General features: G+C 41.2%; 1 protein-coding gene across 1 annotated transcript in view; it reads right to left on the bottom strand.

Moving 5' to 3' along the window:
• Window positions 1–28: 28 nt before the first annotated feature.
• The window catches only part of gfod2 (glucose-fructose oxidoreductase domain containing 2), a 47418-nt gene continuing 29341 nt past the window's right edge, over window positions 29–18105 (bottom strand). Inside the window, exon 3 of the mRNA XM_078210967.1 lies at window positions 29–3176. Within this exon, the coding sequence (XP_078067093.1) occupies window positions 2275–3176 (902 nt within the window). The 3' untranslated portion in view covers window positions 29–2274. The remainder of the gene's footprint in view (window positions 3177–18105) is intronic.

Here is an 18105-nt window from a genome sequence, read left to right on the forward strand (position 1 = left end):
TGTTTTTTTTAAAAGCAAACCAAAAAGTCAGTTTTAAAACTCCATTTTTATTTCTGACACACAGTAAATAGTTTACTGGTTCAGAAACTTTCAACAGTTTTAACAACATGCTAGAACTCAAAGACAGAACACATAACAGGCATATTCCCCAAATACAGCAAAATCTGCAATTCCTGGGTGCAGACCAGGACAGTATTCAAACCAAAGACAGACAGTGTTTTCAGTGTTTTGTCTCACACTTTATTTGTATCATTTAAAAACCACCCACTAAGAATTAATAGGTTTGTGCCCATAAATAAGATTTAATTGCATTATCAACTAAAATACCGATTTGTCTTTTGTATAGCAATTATGTGGCATATGGACACAAAGCTATTTCCCAAAGCTCTATATATTACTAGGATACCAATACTTTAACAACAAAAATAGTCTTAAATAAACATTTTTATTTTAAGCAATTTACATAGGAAAACTAAGTTTAATGTTTGAAGCCCTATCAATGGAAAACAAACCGCCATATAAATAACCCATATATCCGAATTTAACAAAAAATAAATATCTATAGTCAACCAATTTTCTGTACAGTTCAACTATTTCAGCGAAACAGCCTAGCTGCATATTTGAACACTAATTTATTCCCCATCTTGAACAATCTTGCAAAGCAAACACATCTTAATAAAAACACTAAAGACTGTAATAAATATCTCTTTGGAGTCAACATATACAAACAGTTTGAAAAAGTAAATTTAGACTTTTTAAAAAACTATGACAAAAAAATGCACAACTTGGATGTATTTAAAAACTAAGACCTTCAGGTCCATAAACATGTTTTATGGTTATTACAGTAATTGGTATTTCATATTGTCAATATTCAAAGTGGAAAACAAACATAGCACATTACAAAAACATTCCAGCCATTTTTGCAATGCTGTTCAAATACAGATATACATTCAGAAAACCTTAATAAACTAGAATCCCTTCCCCACCCTTCTAATGAGTCTTTCATAAACCAGAACATTACTCTTTCCCACGTGGAAAATATGTATCTTATGGGCTTGACTGGTGCTCAGCATTTGTTTTACCCCTAGTCCTATCAGTAGTCAGTTTCATGAACTAAACCTTTGTTTGAACAGAACCGTCAGTTTGTAAACATTGTATTGAAAAAAAAATCTTATTTTAATTGCTTAAATACTAAAGAATAATTATATGCCTTGAAATGATGACCAATATTAACAGTCAACAAATGTCTGACAATTGACCAGGTTAGTGTGCTCAGACATTTGGTTTGTACGTACATAAAGGCAGGACAGGGATGTAGAAGCTGGCCCACATAAGGCACGACAGATAATTAGATACCTTCATTCTACACAGTTCATGTCATCACAGTTTTACTTTATTTACCAAATTTTAAGCAAATCTGATGATTTCAATAGCTTAAAGGCACCAGCACTTACACAAAACTGCTTATGATTTCTGTTTCCTATCTGAATAAGGTGATTTGTTTGACTCACTTGGTCCTCTCTTTTAAAAAAGGTTATGGCGATAACATTGGGTTCCACAGAAAGAACTACACCCATGACATCACCCTCTCCAAAATCAGAATCAGTATTTATTCAAAGTTTGAAAACCACAGACTAAGAATTATCTGGCTTGCAACAAACTTCCAATTCACGAGTAGAGCTAGATTTATCTTCACATTAAATATGCAATTTAACTTCAGGGAAGAGGGAAAATGTTTAGGATTGGGGCTTGGTTTCTTTTGGAATTTTAAATGAACAGGGCCAAAGACATGCAGCAATGCCAAACAGGAAAATGCCCAATTTATAGACAACCATAATTTTCAATTCTGCCTTACTATTGGAATCATCACTTAAATTTCTATGGATATACACTTCTGTTTTTCTGCCTGTAGGTTTTGATTTTGTAATGCTGAATGTGTCATTTCCAAGGTGGCTTTAGGAATGACCAAGCACATATCATTTCAATACCTGTGGAGTTCTCATATTTTGCATATGAATTACAGTTAAACGGCAGCTTGCTGAAATAATCAACAGAGACACGCTGATCAAAATTTAGGATTTTCAGAACTCCAGAATGGAATAGGATGGTTTAATTTACTTTTACACTCGAGTAGCTATAAATTTACATGGTGAAACTACTGAAATATAAACATTACCCTTAATGTACTTAAACTAAGTTGAAAATGTTTTGGTACCTTATTTTAAGGTTTTAATTGAAATTGGGTTCTGTTTTCGATAAAATGTGTCCACTCTACTACAGATTATTACGTTGCAAGGCATCACATAGGTTCTGATTGGAATCTGGTTCTTCTGTTATCATAGCGATAACTTCCCATTCTCCAGACCTGCTCGATCTCTTAATAGCATCCACAACACTTTGCATATAAAGGCCATCTTCAAAGGAAGCAGCCATTGAAACTGGCTTGTGCGCCCAGGTGCGCCGATCCTCTTGATCCTTAAAGGACTTGCTCAAGGCTTGCACCATGTAAATAATGCCTTTTAAATACATGAGGGGAATATCACTGAATGCTTTCTCTAGCAGCCCAGGTGTATTAATTGACATGGTATCAGCAAGCAGCAGCTCCTCCTTGAAGGAAGTGTTTTTTTGTCCGTACAAGTCTGTTCCTCGAGCAACCAAACGTCCCGTGGATCCCACAACCATGACTTCGTGGATAAATGAGCCAGGCATATTAAAGTTGAGTGTAACAGTGCTACACACACCACCATTCATTAACATCTGGAAGAAGCAGAAGTCATCACTCGTGACGTGTCGGATTCCATGAATGTTGTCATTTTGTTTCACAAAGGTTTTCAGCAGGCCATGGACCTTCTCAGCCCTCTTATTGGTCAAATGAGTTAGGAGGTCTACTATATAGGTGCCCATTGTGTGAAGTCCACCCCCACCCATCAGTTCATCACAGATCCAGTTATATTTGCTACTGAGAAGACTGCCCCAATATACACGTACGTCACAGATCATTACATTACCAACATAGCCTTCTTCAATCAGTTGCTTCATCTTGACAAATGCTGGTAGAAACCGAAGCACATTATCGACAATACTCATGAGTTTAGGATAGTAACGAGCTGCTTTCACCATTTTGAAGGCATCCCCTGAAGTAGCTGCTTTCTCGCAGATCACATTCTTTCCAATACCTTTTATTTGAACAAGGAAGAAAGAAAATAGAAAATCAAGTAAAATTAAACACTTCTTTTCAGTTAACATAAATTTATTGCCCGAACAACTACAATAAGGAGGATTGGAAACATGAAATTATAAAAATAATTCCAACACAAATTCCACAATTGATGTTTAAATTATTTTATCCATATATGGTCAAAAAGGATACAGATCACACACAAAATAAATAAAACTAATGGAACACAGAGGCACATCATATTATTTAGTCTTTTAAGTTTCCAGCAAATTATCAATGCAACTTACTGATGCAGGTTTAGTCCCCACCATCCCCCCACCACTCAAAAATCAGACTGGTTTGCAAACAAAAGGTCATTCATTCCTTTCCACCTAAGAAATGTGGAGTGGTACCTCATTCCATTTTGCTCAGTCACCTATTCATTTTCCAAACACCCTTAAAACATTCTACAAAAGTAAATTGCTATACATTGCAAATACACTTTATCCCACGGAATTCAAATTAATAGCCCTACAAACAGCAGACAATCTTGTAATAAAGCATCAGTTTTTGATATTTAGCATGCAACTACATTTTTTTTTACAGCTAGTACAGTAAAGCACAGTATGCCTCAGAGTAACTTGAAACATTTGCAGGCATTTTTCCCCAAATAAGTAATAAACTACTTTCACAATTGGTTTCCAAGTACACAGGATTCAAGGACTGGTACAGGGCACACTTACAAAAATCAATGTCCCTTTCTTCATTAACCTTGAGCAGCAACTTAGCTGAGATCAGCAACTCAATGCCAATTGCAACTTGTTGCCAGACCAAATTCCTGTGCTACCTTTGTGAGCTTGCAACTAACAACTTTCCTCTGGCTCTGGTTTTACCAAATTCAAACAGAAGTTGCTAGTAGCCATATTTACAAAAAATGGGTTAAAATGTCATCTAGTAACCAACAAAATAAGGAACAGCAGAAGTGGCACAAGAGAATTTCACATGTTTTCAACAGAAGTACTAGAATGGGCTTCACCTAGACAGATAACAGTTGCAAACTTATCAGCTTCTCTCAGGATCTTGTGCCTCTCACTTGGGTTAATTCACTTGGAATTCATTAGAAAGCACTTTATCGTAAATCATTTTATCGAAAACAGAACCCAATTTCAATTAAAACTAGGATCAATTATAAGGTACCAAAACATTTTCAACTTAGTTTAAGTACATTAAGGGTAATGTTTATATTTCAGTAGTTTCACCATGCAACTTTATAGCTACTCGAGTGTAAAAGTAAATTAACCCAAGTGAATTCTAATTAGATATTTCTAATATCTAAGGAATGGTCTGGTGACCGTGAGACGGTAATATAAGGAGCTAAGAACACGGAGGAATAAAATAATTTATGTAAATTGTTTTCATCCAAGTCACGAAACAGAAGTATTGTAAATTATCCTTTGGTTATGCATTCTGTAGTTTTGAGATGCAGAGTTGCATGCATGTGAAGCACGATTCCTTCGTACCTCATAAAAAAAACTTCCTGTAGCTTAGAAAAAGCTAAAGCTAGACTTAAAGAGAGAACAGCAGTGGCAAATATTCAAAATGGAGTTCAGGAAAAAGACATTCTGCTGAAAAAACAAGAAGAAACTAGCCATTAATGAAACACCATGGATGAATAGAGGTCAAGTCAAAATTGAAATTGGAGAAAAAGGAATACACTATGTACTGTACATAGACAGTATTGGAAAAATGCTAAAAAGGAATATGTAAATGTCAGAAAAAAGAGAAGTAAAAAGAAATTACAAAACTAAGTGAAGGTACGGTATTTTACAGGAACATAAATAACCAAAAATAATTAGCATAAGGAAAAGGCCAAGGAACCATGCAAAAGATAAACTCAGGTAATGATAATGAATAACAGAAATACTGAAAAGCTATTTTACCTCACTATCCAACAAGAGGTTGGATTTAATGCAACCAGTTGTGGTAGGAACCCTGGTGGCCATGCCCACTCGGTCACGGGACAGTCCCCGAGTCAGTCTTCTGACAGTGGAAAAACCTCTCCTGATTAAGTCAGAGGGTGGAAGGGGCTTTTGCGGGATTCCTGGCTGCTTGCTAATGAGCCATTATCTTCATGGCCACCGCAATTTAGTGATGCCTCAGCGATCCTGCCAGCAGCCTCCCAGGGTGTGAGGTCCCTCATTATCAGGTACTCGATAGTGATCGATAGAGGAACCTAGCATCAAGAAGGGGAGGGTTCCCAGAAAGCCTGTGCTCCTACAAAACCCCACAACTTGCATCCCAACTTCACTCAGCTTTGGTCCAGGGTCCCATGACATCCCTGGTAGATGCACTGTTAGAGTTTTAACAACACCAGGTTAAAGTCCAACAGGTTTATTTGGTAGCAAATACCATTAGCTTTCGGAGCGCTGCTCCTTCGTCAGATGGAGTGGAAATGTGCTCTCAAACAGGGCACAGAGACACAAAATCAAGTTACAGAATACTGTAGCTGTAACTTGATTTTGTGTCTCTGCGCCCTGTTTGAGAGCACATTTCCACTCCATCTGACGAAAGAGCAGCGCTCCGAAAGCTAATGGTATTTGCTACCAAATAAACCTGTTGTTAAAACTCATACTGTGTTCACCCCAGTCCAACGCCGGCATCTCCACATCAGATGCACTGTTGCCAGTGTAGAAGGCCACTTCATCTTTTCCCACCACGCACGCATGCATTATCAAAAAAGGTAAGACAGCATAAAACTCCCAGTCTGGATGAATTGCATTTATGCATTCTAAGAGAAGTTAAGGAAAAGATAGCTGAGGCACCATTAAATAAATGTGTAACAAATCATTACAGAAGGGAATAGTGCCAGAGGACTGGCAGACAGCTAATATCATTCCTATAACTGAAAAGAGAAATGGAACACACTCTGGAAACTCTATACGATTAATGGCCTTAATTTTGCCATTGTAATGACAGCAAAACTGTGTTCACGATCATTACATCTTCTGAAGTCCACATATGATCAATTAAATGTAGAAATCAATAGTTCTCTATTCTTCCACAAGGTGCACTGATGAAATCTGCACAGACACAAATCATTTGAATTGACTTACTGGTCCTACCATATGAACATATTGAATTATGTTAAAACCCTTTAAAAGGTTGGGCTCTGTTCAACGAGGTGTAACTGATTTTTTAATGGCATATTTAAGTTCAAAATTATTGAACAATTTTTCTGGCTCTGAAAAACGAATGTTGAATTGATGGAATATTTCTTGATATGAACAAATGGAAATCTATTGGTTTTAAAAGTTTTCTTAAAGTTTATAATATTTCAGTTTCTACATTAACCTCATGTATGCCCCAATCTTTAATTTGCTGTCTTTAAAATGATTTAGGAATTGCTTTAATCATTACTTTTTACTTTCTGGCTTGTTTCTGAGAATTCTTCAATCACCCACCCACTCTTATTATCCCGACAATATGAAGTAACCAATTACAAGTCAAACTGCTGGCAATGGACCCTTTGATTGACTGCAGTGCTGCGGTGTAACTATGTGTCAATGTAAGAATGTCCGAGGTTTCCTTCATGAAGTAGCTTCAGGGACTTTAATAATTATATACTGCACATTACTATGCTACTTTATTGCAACGTTGTTTTTGTTGGCGTCTTGAGTCATTTTTAAATGTTAAAATTGAGCCACATTGGAAAGAGTTTGGGAAGCATGGACTTAAGTACTATCACAAATTAATCTGAATAATTGAATACATTATAGATGGACAGGAATAGATAGAACACACAATCATAAGTAATCACATCCTCTAACACCAAATCAGAATTTTCATCTTAAAACAAAACAGAAAACACATTTGCACAGATAGAAGCAAATTACATTAGTCCATGAAAGTTATTAGGCAGTTCCCACTTCACCATAAGAGGAAAAGGTCTGCAGAGAGATTTGGACAGGCTGAGTGAGTGGGCGAGGATCTGGCAGATGGAGTATAACATTGACAAATGTGAAGTTATTCACTTTGGAGTAAATAATAGCAAATTGGATTATCTAAATGGAAAAAATTACAACATGCTGCTGTGCAAAGGGACCTGGGGGTCCTTATGCATGAGACGCAAAAACCCAGTCTGCAGGTGCAACAGGTGATCAAGAAGGCAAATGGGATGTTGGCCTATATCGCAAGGGGGATAGAATATAAAAGCAGAGATGTCTTGCTGCATCTGTACAGGGCATTGGTGAGGCCGCAGCTGGAATACTGTGTGCAGGATTGGTCCCCTTATTTGCGGAAGGATATACTGGCCTTGGAGGGAGTGCAGAGAAGGTTCACCAGGTTGATACCAGAGATGAGGGGTGTTGCTTATGAGGAGAGACTGAGCAGATTGGGTTTGTACTCGTTGGAATTTAAAAGGCTGTGGGGGGATCTTATAGAGACCTATAAGATAATGAAGGGGCTGGATAGGGTAGAGGTGGAGAGATTCTTTCCACTCAGAAAGGAAGCTAGAACTAGAGGGCACAGCCTCAAAATAAAGGGGGGTCAGTTTAGGACAGAGTTGAGGAGGAACTTCTTCTCTCAGAGGGTGGTGAATCTCTGGAATTCTCTGCTCACTGAAGTGGTGGAGGCGACCTCGTTAAATATGTTTAAATCACGGATAGATGGATTCCTGATCAGTAAGGGGATTAGGGGTTATAGGGATTAGGCGGGTAAGTGGAACTGATCCACTTCAGATCAGCCATGATCTTACTGAATGGCGGGGCAGGCTCGAGGGGCTAGATGGCCTACTCCTGCTCCTATTTCTTATGTTCTTAAAAGCATTCTCTTATTGAGTGGAGGCCTAAACATCAGACTTGTTGTATAACTACAATGGGATTTTTCTTACCCTGTTTCAGTGACCACCTAAATCACTGGTTTATCTCCTTTTTTATCCTCTGTTGAACAAAAAAGTCATTTGGAAACAACAGTCTGAGTACTTTTCAAACATTAATATAGCCAATACAAGTCACTGATGTTAGATCTTCACAATTCTACCAATACAAACCAACATTTCCTATGTATTAACAATTGCCAATAAATGCTGTAGAAATTTCTGAAGATTGCTTCACAACTACATTGAAATTCTTCATCTCCCTGGAGATTGATTCTATAATTAGAATTATGATCCAAAGCTTTGTACACCACTTTGTCCATTTATGAAATCACATTTGATATGCACTTTTGTCCCACATAATATCGTAACCACAATATAAAATTCATAATTAAAGCATTCTACCTGGTAAACATCAACAGTTTGATCCTGGAAGCCCCACCCATCTCCTGAGATCAAAATCTTAGTATCCTCCATTCTCTACAGACAAGTCACTTTTCAATACACATCACTACACGTCTTTTATCATCTCTTATTTCAATCAAATATTGTCTAAACACTTGGCAGATATCATACTACTTTCTTCAGTACAAAAAAAATTCATCCTCCCACCCGCCATTATAAACAGAATTGAAAAGCTTAAAAGTTAAAAATGAGCTTCATTTCACTCCAAAACCCGCCACCAATTTATGCTGCGAGTAAACACTTTGACATGTATTGACACAAAAAGCAGAGAAGCACAAAGACTATAAATAGTTTGGCTTCAAAAGCATCTATTGCAATGATAATGGGGCCTTAAGGAAAAACTTCTACAGTGCTATTTCTAAACACAGAAATAATATTGGAGAAAATCATATGAGAATATTTAAGGGAGTCTGCAGAATGCGGCGGTACAGTAGATAGTATCCTTGTACATGAATCACAGAAAATTAGCATGCTGGTACATCAAGCAATTAGGAAGGCAAATTAAACTTTTATTGCAAGGGGAATGGAGTATAAAAGTAGAGAGGTTTGAGAAAGTAGAATATAAATAAAGGGCTAACTTAGAAAACATAGGTCAGCATGGCTTGACGGGGTTAGAGAGGATAGCATGACTCGAATAAAATGAAGGCACACAAAGAATGGAATGCTCTAGAAAGAAAAAGCTACAACCACCAAGTAATTTAACTATGGCTGTAATTGTACTCTGGTAAAGACCTACTGGGTAAACAAGCTAGGAAATCCACTGTATTGACGAATGTGATTAAATCTGTAAAGAATTGAACATATTCATCCGTTTAGATCTATATGAAAGACAGCTAATGTGATTATACCTATAAAGACTTGAATATATTCATATGATCTGTGGAAGAAGTGGTTGTAATAGAACACCTTTGAGCAGATCCTTCTGGTAACTCCCAGTGGCCACTGTAAGCGCAAAATAAGTAATATTGTAATTTGCTGCAAAGTAGGTTGTTCTTTAAAAGATTTCTTTAACAGGCCATTCTATAGACATACAGGGCATTGGTGAGGCTGCACCTGGAGTACTGTGCACCGTTTTTGTCCCCTTACTTGAGGGTTATACTTGCATTGGAAGTAGTTCAGAGGAGGTTCATTAGTTTGATTCCTGGGATGAATCAGTATTTTTGTGAAGAAGGATTGAGCATTTTGTGCCTATACGCATTGGAGCTTAGAAGAATGAGAGGTGATCTGATTGAAACATATAAGAATTTGAGGGGACTTGACAGATTAGATGCTGGAGGATGTTTCCATTCGGGGGTGGGGGGGATATAAAACTAGGAGAGACAGTTCAAAAATAAGGGATTGCCAATTTAAGATGGAGATGAGGAAGAATTTCTTTTCTGAGGGTCGTCAGTCTTTGACATTCTTTTCCCCAAAGAGCAGTGGAAGCTGGGATCATTGTCTAACACAGTAAGAGTTTTAACAACACCAGGTTAAAGTCCAACAGGTTTATTTGGTAGCAAATGCCATTAGCTTTCGGAGCGTTGCTCCTTCGTCAGATGGAGTGGAAATCTGCTCTCAAACAGGGCACAGAGACACAAAATCAAGTTACAGAATACTGATTAGAATGCGAATCTCTACAGCCAACCAGCTCTTAAAGATATAGACAATGTGAGTGGAGGGAGCATTAAGCACAGGTTAAAGAGATGTGTATTGTCTCCAGACAGGACAGTCAGTGAGATTCTGCAAGTCCAGGAGGCAAGCTGTGGGGGTTACTGATAGTGTGACATAAACCCAAGATCCCGGTTTAGGCCGTCCTCATGTGTGCGGAACTTGGCTATCAGTTTCTGCTCAGCGACTCTGCGCTGTCGTCTATCGTGAAGGCCGCCTTGGAGAACGCTTACCCAAAGATCAGAGGCTGAATGCCCATGACCGCTGAAGTGCTCCCCCACAGGAAGAGAACAGTTTTGCCTGGTGATTGTCGAGCGGTGTTCATTCATCCATTGTCGTAGCGTCTGCATGGTTTCCCCAATGTACCAAGCCTCGGGACATCCTTTCCTGCAGCGTATCAGGTAGACAACGCTGGCCGAGTTGCAAGTGTATGTACCATGTACCTGGTAGATGGTGTTCTCACGTGAGATGATGGCAACCGTGTCGATGATCCGGCACGTCTTGCAGAGGTTGCTGTGGCAAGGTTGTGTGGTGTCATGGTCACTGTTCTCCTGAAGGCTGGGTAGCTTGCTGCGGACAATGGTCTGTTTGAGGTTGTGCGGTTGTTTGAAGGCAAGTAGTCTTGCCTTCAAAGCTTCAGAGCTAATGGCATTTGCTACCAAATAAACCTGTTGGACTTTAACCTGGTGTTGTTAAAACTCTTACTGTGTTTACCCCAGTCCAACGCCGGCATCTCCACATCATTGTCTAACTCAGACTTGAAAATATTCAGACTTTTGATTGTCAAAGGAGTCCAGGGTTTTAGGGACAGGCAGGAAAATGGAGTTAAGGCTGCAATCAAATCAGCCGTGATCTTCTCAAATGGCAGAGCAAGTTCAATGGGCTGAAAGGCCAACTCCTCCTACTTTATGATCTACTAAATCATAACAGTTTCATTTGATCAAAACTGAAAAAACAAATCTTACGATATCAGTACAGACTTTTACAAAATTTGAACTCGTAGTTGTTAACTGAAATGCTTATGCCACAAGATTTCATGTTTTAAACAAAACTTTTACTATACAAGAATTAAACAAAGCAAGTACTACTAACAAGACACTAATTTATAAACACATAGGGCCCGATTTTACCAAAACTCCGTGCCCAAAATCGCAGTAAAGTCGGGCGTCGGGCCTTTAACGCGATCTGCACCCAAATCCGAGCAGATTGCGGCTTTACCGACACCCGATTCGGGCGCGGGTCCGGTCCGCGCCCGAATCGGGCGGCCCGACGATTTAAATGCATTAGCACGCACCCAACTCTACCACCAAATCCCACTTTACCATCTTCTGGTCCGTTCCAGATCCGCGCTGTAAGCGACCTGCAGAATAAAAATCCCCCCATCCATATTTTGAAATATTTCCCCAAATTATTGATTGTCAGGTTTTTCGTTCCTGCGATTATAATTTTGATATTATCTTCCAAAGGGAATTCCTCTAATTCTGTGCAATGTTCAGATGAAAACAAGATGAAAGAAAGGATCCAAGGCTGCTCCAGAGGCAGATTAGCTATACCCAACGTTGCCCATGCAAATCACATTCATAAGTAGGGGCACATCTGCCATGGAATGTGAGAGAAGAGTTGCCAATACAAATTTCTTTTCACTATAGTTGATTTCCCAGATTTAGTAGTCTCCTTGAATCTTATTTCCGACCAAGTTCCACCACGGGGACAATTCTTCCAAGTTCACCACATGACTCTGAACATTTGAGCACCTGGCTCATGGCTACAGGGACATCAACAATCCAGTTACAGATCACAAATGTATTATACAGGTCACTAATTGCTCACTAGGACACTGTAGTTCAATTATCTTTCCCATAGATAATTAGGCAGCACAAAGAAGATGCTACATTATTTTCAGTTTGCAAGATTCTCCCAAGTCCATCCTCCCCCCTCCTCTGCTGTTTTTTTCTTTCGCACCCGGGCGCGCTGCTTCGGATTTTTTTTCGAACTGCGCATGCGCAGTTCAGAGCTCCGATCGTTCTGGCAGCGCTAAGCCCCATCCACTGTGCGGATCAGACTGGAGCCGGCAAAAAGCGTATGGGCGAGCTGCAAAGAGGATTCCGGGCTCGGATCTGCATTATGCCCGGAACTGGCCCTTAGACTCCAAATGGTAAAATCGGGCCCATATACTTTAAATTTGAAAAGTTCAACAGAACACTCCTTGTTCTGCTTTTATTTCCAACCAAGCATTCCCCGATATCGTACAGGATCTTGAGGTTTCCTTTCACATCTCCTGAGACAAAACATAGGTGTGCCACAGCATGTAGGAATTCACTTTGATCCTCCACAAAGAGAGAACTAGGTATAACTGTCAACTCCTGTAGAAGCAGAAAGGGCACTATAACATCTGACAGGAGGCCAGTTTAACATCAAACAACAAGCCAGCTAACAGCAGCGGCCACTTTTAAAGTCTTACAGCCAAACTAGTGCAGTAAGCTTCGTAAAGGCAATTTCAATATCTTTGCTGGATCAGGCAAAGATGCTTCCCAGACTGAGTCATCCTCCTAGTATTGTGTAGTAACAATAAGTTGGATTTGACTCAGATTTGTTTAAGGTGGATGTTGGGAAATGGGAATGTCTTACAGAGTTCATTGAATCCTACTGTGCAGAAGGAGGCCATTCAGCCCATCAAGACTGCACCAACCACAATCCCACCCAGGCCCCATCCCCATAACTTCTTGCATTTACCCTAACTAGTCCCCCTGACACTAAGGGTCAATTTAGCATGGCCAATCCACCTAACCCGCACGTCTTCTTGATTTGATTTATTATTGTCACATATATTAACATAGTGAAAAATATTGTTTCTTGCGCGCTATAGAGAAGGAAACGAGAGTGTGCAGAATGGGGTGTTACAGTCATAGCTAGGGTGCAGAGAAGGATCAACTTAATGTAAGGTAAGTCCATTCAAAAGTCTGACAGCAGGAGGGAAGAAGCTGTTCTTGTGTCGGTTGGTACGTGACCTCAGACTTTTGTATCTTTTCCGCAACGGAAGAAGGTGAAAGACAGAATGTCCGGGGTGTGTGGGGTCCTTAATTATGCTGGCTGTTTTGCTGAGGCAGCGGGAAGTGTAGACAGAGTCAATGGATGGGAGGCTGGTTTGTGTGAAGGATTGGGCTACATTCACAACCTTTTGTAGTTCCCTGCAGTCTTGGGCAGAGCAGGAGCCATAGCAAGCTGTGATACAACCAGAAAGAATGCTTTCTATGGTGCATCTGTAAAAGTTGGTGAGAGTCGTAGCTGACATGCTAAATTTCCTTAGTCTTCTGAGAAAGTAAAGGCGTTGGTGGGCTTTCTTAACTATAGTGTCGGCATGGGGGGACCAGGACAGGTTGTTGGTGATCTGGACACCTAAAAATTGGAAGCTCTCGACCCTTTCTACTTCGTCCCCATTGATGTAGACAGGGGCATGTTCTCCTTTATGCTTCCTGAAGTCGATGACAATCTCCTTCGTTTTGTTGACATTGAGGGGGAGTTATTGTTGCCGCACCAGTTCACCAGATTCTCCATCTCATTCCTGTACTCTGTCTCATCATTGTTTGAGATCCGACCCACTACGGTGGTGTCGTCAGCAAACTTGAAAATCGAATTGGAGGGGAATTTGGCCACACAGTCAAAAATGTATAAGGAGTATAGTAGGGGGCTGAGAACACAGCTTTGTAGGGCACCGATGTGGAGGATGATCGTGGAGGAGGTATTGTTGCCTATCCTTACTGATTGTGGTCTAAGGATTAGGAAGTTCAGGATCCAGTTTCAGAGGGAGGTGCTGAGGCCCAGGCCACGGAGTTTGGAGATGAGTTTTGTGGGAATAATTGTGTCGAAGGCTGAGCTGTAGCCAATAAATAAGAGTCTGACATAGGTGTCCTTGTTATCTAGGGTTCCAGGGTTGAGTGTAGGGCCAGGGAGATAGCGTCTGCTGTGGACGTGTTGCGGCAGTAGGCAAACTGTAGTAGATCGAGGTAGTGCGGGAGGCTGGAACTGATTCATGCCATGACTAGCCTTTCGAAACACTTCATAATGATGGATGTCAGAGCCAGCGGCAGATAGTTATTAAGGCACGCTACTTGGTTTTTCTTCAGTACCGAGATGATGGTCATCTTCTTGAAGCAGATAGGGACTTCAGATTGTTGTAGAGAGAGGTTGAAGATGTCTGTGAATATCCCCGCCAGCTGATCCGTGCAGGATCTGAGTGCTTGTCCGGGTACCCCATCTGGGCCAGTTGCTTTCTGTGGGTTGACCTTTGAGAAGACTGCTCTGACATCTGCAATAGTGACCCCAGATACAGGTTCATCCAGGGCTTCCAGGATGGAGGGCATGCTCTCGCTGACCTCTTGCTCAAAACGGACGTAGAATGCATTGAGCTTATCAGGGAGGGGTGCGTTGGAGCCGGTGATTTTACATGCCTTCATTTTTGGACTGTGGGAGGAAACTGGAGCCCCCAGGGGAAACCCACGCAGACAAGGGGAGAATCTGCAAACTCCACACAGACAGTGACCCAAGCCAGGAATCAAATCCAAGACCCAGGCACTGTGAGGCAGCAGTGCTAACCACTGTGCCACCACGCCGTCCAGAGTTGGGCTCTTCAGCCAGAGATGGGAAGAGCATCTGAGTTCAAGTATCACAGATATAGTTGGGAACAAGGAGTAATTTCTAGATAAAACTATGTGCATGCATTCAATTCATTCTAGGGAATAATATAGCAGGATCACAGATGGTGCTGATGCCTACTATAGTCAAACAGCTAGTAGCAAATCCAGCCAGAGAGATTAGATAGCAGACAATCCTGGGGTATTTTCGGATAGCATAGTGACACAATCACAGATTTATCAATTAAGACAAATGAGGGAGGAGTTGCGAGCCCTGGATGAGGCAAGTGAAATCAGATTACCTGATACTATCTTTAGTAAACTGAATGAGAATGAGACAGACACAAAGAACGAGACCGTTGTGTTCAATTCAAAGAGGTTGGCTGAATTGCAGCAGAGGGATTCAAAATTAAATCTATCAGACAGCGCATTCAGCATTGGAAGCTCAATGCATTAGAGTGTTACAATGTACAGGAGAACATATTAATGAGAAAATGGCAACTGCCACATGTTAGGGCAAAGGACAAATGGATAGAAGTACACCAAATTGTACTACCTTCCGAGTATAGGAAAGAAATTCTGAAGATAGATCTGGTGAATCCATTAGGGGAACATCTCGGAATAAAGAAAACCCAAACAAAAATTCAAAGAATTTCATTGGCCCAGATTATACACAGATCTAGTCACTTTTTGTTGAACCTTTCATCCCTATCAGGTAACAGAAAAACCACAAGCAGTAATCAAACCCTCACCATTGCTCCCTATCCCAGTGTTAGAAGAACATTTTACCAGGGTCCTAATTGACTGCCACTGCATTGGGCCCCTGCAGAGGGAAATCGATATTTGCTCACTATCGCGGATATACCCACCCGATTCCCTGAAGCCACACCCTTTAGAACCATTACAGCTAGGATAGTAGAGGAGCTAACCAAATTCTATACTAAATGTATGTCAGGACTATCCAAAGAGACCATGAATAGGTGCATAATACATGTGACATTTATTATTGTCACATGTATTAGCATACAGTGAAAAGTATTTTTTCTTGCTGCTATACAGACAAAGCATAACGTTCATAGGGAAGGAAACGAGAGTGTGCAGAACGTAGTATTACAGTCATAGCTGGGGTGCAGAGATCAACTTAATGCAAAGTAGGTCCATTCAAAAGTCTGACAGCAGCAGGGAAGAAGCTGTTCTTGAGTCGGTTGGTACATGACCTCAGACTTTTGTATCTTTTTCCTGAAGGAAGAAAGTGGAAGAGAGAATGTCCGCGGGGTCCTTAATTATGCTGGCTGCTTTGCCGAGGCAGTGGGAAATGTAGACAGAGTCAATGGATGGGAGGCTGGTTTGCGTGATGGATTGGGCTACATTCATGACCTTTTGTAGTTTTTTGCAGTCTTGGGCAGAGCAGGAGCCATACCAAGCTGTGATACAACCAGAAAGAATGCTTTCTATGGTGCATCTGTAAAAATTGGTGAGGGTCGTAGCTGGCATGCCAAATTTCCTTAGTCTTTTGAGAAAGTAGAGGCGTTGGTGGGCTTTAACTATAGTGTCGGCATGGGGGGACCAGGGCAGATTGTTGGTGATCTGGACACCTAAAAACTTGAAGCTCTCGACCCTTTCTACTTCATCCCCGTTGCTGTAGACAGGGGCATGCTCTCCTCTACGCTTCCTGAAGTTGATGTCAATCTCCTTCGTTTTGTTGACAAAGAACAAAGAACAATACAGCACAGGAACAGGCCCTTCGGCCCTCCAAGCCCACGCCGCTCCCTGGTCCAAACTAGACCATTCTTTTGTATCCCTCCATTCCCACTCCGTTCATATGGCTGTCTAGATAAGTCTTAAACGTTCCCAGCGTGTCCGCCTCCACCACCTTGCCTGGCAGCGCATTCCAGGCCCCCACCACCCTCTGTGTAAAATATGTCCTTCTGATATCTGTGTTAAACCTCCCCCCTTTACCTTGAACCTATGACCCCTCATGAGCGTCACCACCGACCTGGGGAAAAGCTTCCCACCGTTCACCCTATCTATGCCTTTCATAATTTTATACACCTCTATCAAGTCTCCCCTCATTCTCCGTCTTTCCAGGGAGAACAACCCCAGTTTACCCAATCTCTCCTCATAACTAAGCCCCTCCATACCAGGCAACATCCTGGTAAACCTCCTCTGTACTCTCTCCAAAGCCTCCACGTCCTTCTGGCAGTGTGGCGACCAGAACTGGACGCAGTATTCCAAATGCGGCCGAACCAACGTTCTATACATCTGCAACATCAGACCCCAACTTTTATACTCTATGCCCCGTCCTATAAAGGCAAGCATGCCATATGCCTTCTTCACCACCTTCTCCACCTGTGACGTCACTTTCAAGGATCTGTGGACTTGCACACCCAGGTCCCTCTGCGTATCTACACCCTTTATGGTTCTGCCATTTATCGTATAGCTCCTCCCTACATTATTTCTACCAAAATGCATCACTTCTCATTTATCAGGATTGAACTCCATCTGCCATTTCTTTGCCCAAATTTCCAGCCTATCTATATCCTTCTGTAGCTTCTGACAATGCTCCTCACTATCTGCAAGTCCTGCCAATTTTGTGTCGTCCGCAAACTTACTGATCACCCCAGTTACACCTTCTTCCAGATCGTTTATATAAATCACAAACAGCAGAGGTCCCAATACAGAGCCCTGCGGAACACCACTAGTCACAGGCCTCCAGCTGGAAAAAGACCCTTCCACTACCACTCTCTGTCTTCTGTGACCAAGCCAGTTCTCCACCCATCTAGCCACCTCCCCCTTTATCCCATGAGATCCAACCTTTTTCACCAGCCTACCATGAGGGACTTTGTCAAACGCTTTACTAAAGTCCATATAGACGACATCCACGGCCCTTCCCTCGTCAACCATTTTGGTCACTTCTTCAAAAAACTCCACCAGGTTAGTGAGGCATGACCTCCCTCTCACAAAACCATGCTGACTATCGTTAATGAGTTTATTCCTTTCTAAATGCGCATACATCCTATCTCTAAGAATCTTCTCCAACAACTTCCCCACCACGGACGTCAAGCTCACCGACCTATAATTACCCGGGTTATCCTTCCTACCCTTCTTAAATAACGGGACCACATTAGCTATCCTCCAATCCTCTGGGACCTCACCTGCGTCCAGTGACGAGACAAAGATTTGCGTCAGAGGCCCAGCGATTTCATCTCTCATCTCCCTGAGCAGCCTTGGATAGATTCCATCAGACCCTCGGGATTTATCAGTCTTTATATTCTCTAACAAACCTAACACTTCCTCCTTTGTAATGGAGATTTTCTCCAACGGTTCAACAC

This window comes from Mustelus asterias, chromosome 4 (assembly GCF_964213995.1).
Source record: "Mustelus asterias chromosome 4, sMusAst1.hap1.1, whole genome shotgun sequence".
NCBI classification, from domain to species: domain Eukaryota; kingdom Metazoa; phylum Chordata; class Chondrichthyes; order Carcharhiniformes; family Triakidae; genus Mustelus; species Mustelus asterias.